Source organism: Parasteatoda tepidariorum, chromosome 10 (assembly GCF_043381705.1).
Source record: "Parasteatoda tepidariorum isolate YZ-2023 chromosome 10, CAS_Ptep_4.0, whole genome shotgun sequence".
Classification (NCBI taxonomy): domain Eukaryota; kingdom Metazoa; phylum Arthropoda; class Arachnida; order Araneae; family Theridiidae; genus Parasteatoda; species Parasteatoda tepidariorum.
This window is the reverse complement of record NC_092213.1, coordinates 14,607,930-14,615,532: the sequence shown is the minus strand read 5'-3', so window position 1 is coordinate 14,615,532 and position 7,603 is coordinate 14,607,930. Positions and strand designations below refer to the sequence as shown.

Genomic DNA, 7,603 nt, shown 5'->3' with positions numbered 1-7,603 from the left:
TACTGTTATGGACTGGTTCCTTTCTGTTCTGCCAGTCGCGATAGTTTTCGAGACTGGCTGTCATTCGCGAGGTCTTTACGCGATGATTCTGGAATCTTAGACGTTCTGTCGTCTTTGAGACAATTCGAGAATTTTGGAGATGTGGTGAAAAATTATATAAAAGGGGGAACGGAGTATACAATGTAAGTTTTTCTGTTGTACAGAAATGTGATACTTCCGTTGAAGAAAACGTTTCTAGCATAACGAAATCTGATGAATGTGAAAGTGGCCCTCAAAATGTTACTTCCCACCCATATGACATTGGACTTTTTTCAAAGGATATTACATGCGAGAAGATATTACATTATGTTCTTAAACTTAAAAAATCAAATCAAAATTTAACTAAACAATGCTGTCTAAATAAAAAGACAAAACTGTCTAGGTGTCTAAATTAGGGAAATAATAGTACTTTATTACATACTCGAATTTCTTTTAGTAGCTTCAGAAAATTATGAACACCCCCCTTGAAAAAATTCTGCGCACGCCACTGTTCAGGGTATTTCGTTTTTCTTCTTTTTTTTTCGCACTGTATGTATAGAATTGAATCAAAGGTTTCACTGAATGTATATCTCGCGTATTTTTTGAAGTTCGTTTTAAAAATCATGAATATTTAACTAGACTTAAATAAGTATCCAACGAAGCGATTTCGAATTGAGAAACAGTGACAAAGGAACTGCAAAAAAAAATTCCGGGGGGCTGTACATGAAAATACGATCATTAGATCAAAAGTTATTCAGGGTATTTCGTTTCATTTAAAAAAAAATTTCCGCACTGAATATGAATGATTGAATCAAAGGTTTCACTGAATGTATATCTTGCGTATTTTTTGAAGTGTGTTTTAAAAATCTAAGTATCCAATGAAGCGATTTCGAATTGGGAAACAATGACAAAGGAACTGCAAAAAAAATAAAAAATTCCTGGGGCTGTCGAGCACAGCAAGCAGGGGTGGTACCATCTGGTTTTATTTACGCTTTGTTCCAAAAGTATTATTTAATGGATTATTACTGTGATCTATAAGTTTATTCTGTTCCAAAAAAAAAGAGAATCAACTACAAGTGGTAAAAATTGTTTTCGTGTGACGGAAGATACAACAAGAGGGGATTATATTGATCGGCAGTGGTTCAAGTTAATGGGATGGGAGAAAGGAAACGAAAAGTTCTACTTTTGGGTGGATCCTGTTTAGTGTTTGGCATTTAGAGATGATTCTGGCCACTTTGATTAGGGAAGGAAGTGTGTCGAATCTTTAAATGTCAAAAATAGCCTCAGGAATTATTCATAGCTTTTCTCTCTGCTCAAGTAAAGTTGGAAAAGGTTTAATTCAAGATGCACTTTCCTTTTGTAGTTCTAGAAAAAGCTTGGAAAGTATTATTTTCTCTTAGTTCATATAGTTTGGTGAATGATCATTAATTTGAAAGTGTGCCACTATTCAATAAATGGGAATATCTAAAGGGCCATGGTACACTTGCCCCCCGATACTCGATTGATCGAAGCCCGGTTAACCCGATAGATAAGTTAGCCCGACTACTCACTTGCCTGCCAAGTTGGTTTAACCTTCAATTCATTCTTCCGACAATGCATTTAAAAATTATGGAAACCCTATTCGATTGAAAACTATAATTCGTGGAATTACTGTTCTATTTAATGTTTCTTTGTTCTAATTGTTTTTGTATTTCGAATGTTTTGATGCTTTTAATTTTTTTTGTTTTGTTTTGTTGTTATTCCTTATGGGTCTGAGCGGAGTGTTTTTTTTTTTTTTTTTTTTTTTTTTTTTACACTTCAGCGGATGACGTACACATCAAGTGCAATGAAAAGAAATAATTCATCGAAATAATAATTATTTTACTTAAAATTCTTAGAATTTAATAAAAGTTAATCTTTTATTAAACGATAGTGAGCAGTAAACGATAACAAAAAATAACAATTAATAATAGTTTATGTAAATCTTTAATTAAATTCCAATTCCCCATAAGTTATTCAACCAATTTCCTTACAAGTTTTTAGATTGGTTCTTTAAAACAACGCAGCATTTATTTAAAATTTCATTCTATCATTAATTTATAATGAATATGATTTGATAAGGAATATGGTTTATAATAAATATGATTTGCGTTTTAACCACGACGACGAGTCAATTTGAACTTTTCCTAATCTTCAATTTTTTTCTAAACATACTTTAAAGTATCGTTTCAAAAAAAAAAAAAAAAAAACCTGATCATAGAAAAATTTTAGGAGTTAATTTATATTTTCCTTTTACTTTTTTGTATTTTTAGTGTTCTTTACTCGTGTTCTTTTTATCTTTCCATTTATTATGTAAACTTGTCTTTACTGGTTTTTTATCGCCCAACTTCAGCTACTTTTTTCAATTCTAAGAATCGTTGACAATTCTAGATTAATTGAGCAGGATCTTATTGTAATATTTAATAAACTGTTATTCTGGAGTCATGGTGACTCAGGGGATAGAAAATTGTCTCCCAATGAAGTCACCAGGTTCGAATCCCAGCTGTGGCCGGTTGGAACGAATTCTACTCCCGGCTCGCACTTACCACAGTGTCGACGTAAAATAGCCTCAGTGGTTTTCCTCTCCATGTAACGTGAATGCGGATTACTTCCCTCAAAAAGTCCTCCACGAAGACTATTATTTTTTTTTATAACCGTCGTTGAACAGCCGACCCAATTTTATGGGCTTATGACTACTAATGTTCAACTCCGTAACCTTGTAATTTTGAACCCAATCCAGAAGGCAAGGGAACTCCTGGATCGAGTTGTGGGAGAATTTTGCCTTCGTGGAAAACCTCCCATGGTTAGCCTGACGTAAAGGGGACTCTAACCCATGATCCGTCTACCACTGAGGATATTTCACGTTAGGTCGGTGTAAGCCGGATGCGGAATTCATATCGACTGGGATTCGAACCCGGTTCGCCTCATTGGAAGGCGAACGCTCTATCCCCTGAGCCATCGCCTCTCAAAGCTACTGTTTGCCCCAATGCTTGATTCAGGAGTTCCCTTATCTTCTGAGTCAGGTTTAAAATTACAAAGGTGTGCAATTGAGTCTGCTGTTCAACTCCAGCTATAAAACTGAAATTAAGATAAGGAAGAAAACGTTTTTTCTTGTAGCATCCTTTTTGCTTAATGTTAAAAATATTTTCGTATAATTTATAGAGCTCCACTTATAACAGAATTTAATTATTGAAATTGTAATAAGCTAATAAAGTAAATTTTTATTTCAGGATGCTGAATGGGCAGTGATGAGAGGGGAGCATGCCAAATAGTGCTCCAATCACTACACCGACGACACCCCCATCCCCTCTACCCCATTCACGATTAGCTCGTTCACACAATCGAAGATTTCATGTTCGATTCCCTGGAGTCAATTCCGAAGAACATCTCCTCAATTGTGAGTACGATCAAACCTCGATTATCCGAAGTATAAACCTATTTCGGATAAACGAAATTTTTCTTAAATCGAATTCATTGCTATGGTCATCATTGCTCTACGTGAAAATTATTTATTCTGTAAATAGCTTAGGTATTCAAGTGAATATATTAAATTCCTGTATTGTTGTGCTTTTTCCCTCCTCCTTTGGTCCAAATTTTATCCCATTTCATACAGTGTAAATGTGTAGTAAAAGGGGCATTTAATTAATAATATTTTGCTTAATTTTGTTAATGAAGAAAGGAAAACTGAGAATATCCCGGAAATAATCACAAGTCTAATGCACCTCTAAATAATTATTTCTTCAAATGAAATTGATAATGCTTCGAATCTATAAAGAAATCATACAAGTTCTTTATATCATAATTTTTTTCAATTAAAATAAAAGTAATTTACTATTTTAGAAGGATTCGTCGGCACCTGGAAAAAATAAGAAGTGGTAATAATTTTGTTATAAGGAAGTAGAAAAGTATTTAGCACAAGCTTTCACTTCAGAAGTAAATTTATCAATTCATCTTCGAATCTAGATATATAGACTTAGAATTAACAAAATATCCTGGTAGTTACAAGTACAACAAAATATCCTTTTCAATGCTAGATTTAGAGGGCTGACAACTATTGACTTTTACCTAAATAATTTATATAGGGGTAGACATTTAAAATGTGAAGCTTTCAGAATATTTGGAATATTCAGAATATTTATTATATATACATATATCTTGCCAACATTTCAGAAACCGCACCACAAGACCTACGAAAAGTTGCGTTTCATATGAACTTTTGCATCATTTACCTATAGTTATGTGAAAATAACTTTAAATCAAATTTACAAAACAAAGAATCCTACATTAAAACCTAAATTTAGCTTACCACTAGAAGAAATTTTCCCAAAAAGCGTAGAAAAATGGCTGCCCTGGAATTACTATCACTTTTTAAAATCTTCTGGAGCACACAAGAACTCTATTTAACCCTTTAGAAGGCCGTGGTAAGTATACTTACCACCACTTTTTAAAGTTGATGGCAAACTTTTTACCACTTTTAATTTAGGTTTCCATTTATTAATAACTTCAGCTTTCTTGAAGTGGGTTTGAATAAATTTGGTAACCATTTAACGGTAACGGCAATTGGTAACATAACCAGAAAACGTATAAAAGTTATAAAATACATAATTCCTTTTGAAGTTTGAAGTATTTATGAAATTTATTTTATAAATAACAAAAAATAAAAGTCAGTAAGTTCCTAATAGGTCGTGTTAAATATACTTACCACCAAAGAAATGGCATTTTTATAAACTGAATGAGTTTTTTTTTTTTTCTTATGTCAGTTACTATTCTTTTAACAATTTCAATTCCAAAAGTACTTTAATTTACCTTAGCTAGAAATAAAAGGCCCATGAAAGGGTTAAAGGAGGAAACTTACATGTATATTTTAAACAATGCATTTTATTAAATTGTTTAAATTTTTTTTTTTTAGATTATTCGTGCGCTTTAGTTGCTGATATTTTATTACAAGGCCATTTGTACATCACAGAAAATTACTTTGCATTTTATTCAAACATATTTGGACGAAAAACCCAGGTACAGTTTTAGATTTTTTTACACTACTGTTAATCATTAGCAACTCCATATCGCTCAATTTCTCACGTTGATTTAAAAGCACAATATTTTCATATTTTGCTGCTAAATCCAGATAAAGCGGCACACTATTTCCATTTGTTTTTGTAATTTATAGATTCTCCTGCCCGTAACAGATGTGATAAAAGTTACAAAAGAGAGGACGGCAAAAATCATTCCAAACGCTGTTGGACTCTACACTGTAGAAGGAAAGGTAAGGGATACTAATCAATAGCGGAGAAATTTTTATGATTATACATAATACACGACTTATTTCTAATCTACCAATCACGAAATATATTAAATATATGATTTAGTTCATATTCTTTGTGATACGTCCACATATTAAAAGTACTACAAGGTCACATCTAGATAAATTTTTAATAATACGTAATTCGGTTGGAGAATATGTAATAAGAGGTTGATAGAAACAAACAAAATTCACAGAGCACAGTTACTTCTTTTGTTGTTAGCATGATTTATGGATTTATTTCTAAGGTATGATTTATTATTATTATTCATAAAAATTATTTACAATAATTATAAAAATATATAATAATAATAAATAATGAAAACGAATAGTAATAAATTACGATACTGAAATATGAATATACTAGTGGGCTGCGCCCCCTGCTCGCTGACGCTCGCCAACCCCCGAAAATTGCTACGCAATCTTATATGGTTTGCTTCGCAAACCAAGCTCGCTTCGCTCGCTACTAACTTAGGTACATTGCAAATACACAAAATTCTAAGAATTGAAAACAATCATGCAAAATCCATATAACAACTTTAAAAAAAATGTACATCTTTTTAGTAAGTACTAAGTCATTAAAATAAATTTGAATTCAAATAAATGACATGTAATTCATTAAACCTATTGGAAATGTGCTATAGTATAAAATTTTAAAGCTTAACAGCACAACTGAGACTCATTTTTCAATGAATAACTAATAACAATAATGAAACAAATAAATTCGTGATATAAATCGAAAATCGTCAAATAAATTCGTGAAAAAAAGCGCTTTGGACAAAATACTAAAATAGAGATTTATCGAAAAAGACTACTCACTTCTGCCTAGCTTAAGGTTATTTCAGTTTCCGTTTTTAAAAGCGCTATATGTTGAGCCAACTCAGCTAGATTTGGCATGTGACATTTTTAGCGGCAATCATTGGTCGATTTTCTAGCGTTGCCATTCGGAGAGTTGTAATGAGGCTTTTTTTTTGTTGCCGTGTAAGAGAAATATATATATAGAGTAATGAGATTTAGGGCTATCAATTTTTGAAAAATATGAATTAATGGTTATAGAAACAACACATTTTTACTTTTATTTATGGAGAACTAAACAATTCGTGACTATCACTACTTCATAATAATTATAAAAATATATAATTATAATATTAACCCCTTTGAAAATATTAACCATTTGGGGATAAGCACTTTATCGTGTAGGCGCCGCGTAAAATCAATTTAGTTCCAGTTCCTATAAACCACTGATTCTCAACGGGGGCGATACCGCCCCCTGGGGGGCGGTGGACATATACTGAGGGGCGGTGAGCATATACTGAGGGGCGGTGAACTTGTTTTGGGCAGTAGGGGGGCGGTAGGCATGTTTTGGGCAGTAGGTGGGCGATGAGCTTACAAATTCATTTTTAAAACTTCTAAATAAAATTATTAAATTAAAATTAATTTAATAAANATGATTTTTATCTGGAAAACCTGGAAAAATCAGGGAAATTTGAAATCGGATTTGAGTGGCCACCCTGCATTTGTACCAGCAGTAAAACGAGCTTATGTGACAACTATTCTCCAATCAGAATTATCGCAGGGCATGAGTGAGTTGTTTTTGCTTCTGACTTATTCAAGCCATTTGGCGAAAGTTGAAGTGCATGCGCTTTCAGTATGAATGTTTGATTTGTTCCGTGTTTCTTATGATGGTTTTCGTTCGCTCCCTTTCAGTTTTTTCCCCAGTTTTGATTCAATTTCATTGATTATTTGACCAAGTACTTGCGCGAATTTGTTCTTCAACGTAAATTATCTATTAATTTTAAGATATAGTTTATTTTCCTTCCTCGTTTGTATTTTACTGCTGCCTACAATGTCGGTTAATAAAAAAAGTGCCGTCAATACAGTGCCACGTACCGTACTTGAAGTTCGGATTCGGAACGATACAGTGTTGCAACGGATTGATGAGATGGCTGAAGACATTGAAGTTTCCTTATGCAAACTTTTGATGTCCAACGTATTCCCTTCAAGTTGATGAGCCAACCTTGCCAAGTAATGAGGCTTTACTGTTGGCGTACTTCCGATTTATGAAGGAATGAAAAATTATTCAAGAGATGCTTTTTACAAAAAACCTGATTGAAGATACCGAAAGTAAATCTATTTTTAATACTGTCAAAGATTATTTTAAAGAGAAAAACATTCCTCTTTCGAATATTGTTTCTGTTGCCACTGATGGAGCTACTGCAATGGTTGGTTGACATCGTAGGTTTAACCCCATTTTGAAGAGGGAGGTAC

General features: G+C 32.9%; 1 protein-coding gene across 1 annotated transcript in view; it reads left to right on the top strand.

The window, feature by feature from the left end:
• LOC107455167 (uncharacterized) overlaps window positions 1-7,603 on the top strand; it is a 50,448-nt gene that overhangs the window by 20,909 nt on the left and 21,936 nt on the right. Inside the window, exons 2-4 of the mRNA XM_016072642.3 lie at window positions 3,267-3,433; window positions 4,946-5,049; window positions 5,204-5,299. Of these exons, the coding sequence (XP_015928128.1) occupies window positions 3,298-3,433; window positions 4,946-5,049; window positions 5,204-5,299 (336 nt within the window). The 5' untranslated portion in view covers window positions 3,267-3,297. The remainder of the gene's footprint in view (window positions 1-3,266; window positions 3,434-4,945; window positions 5,050-5,203; window positions 5,300-7,603) is intronic.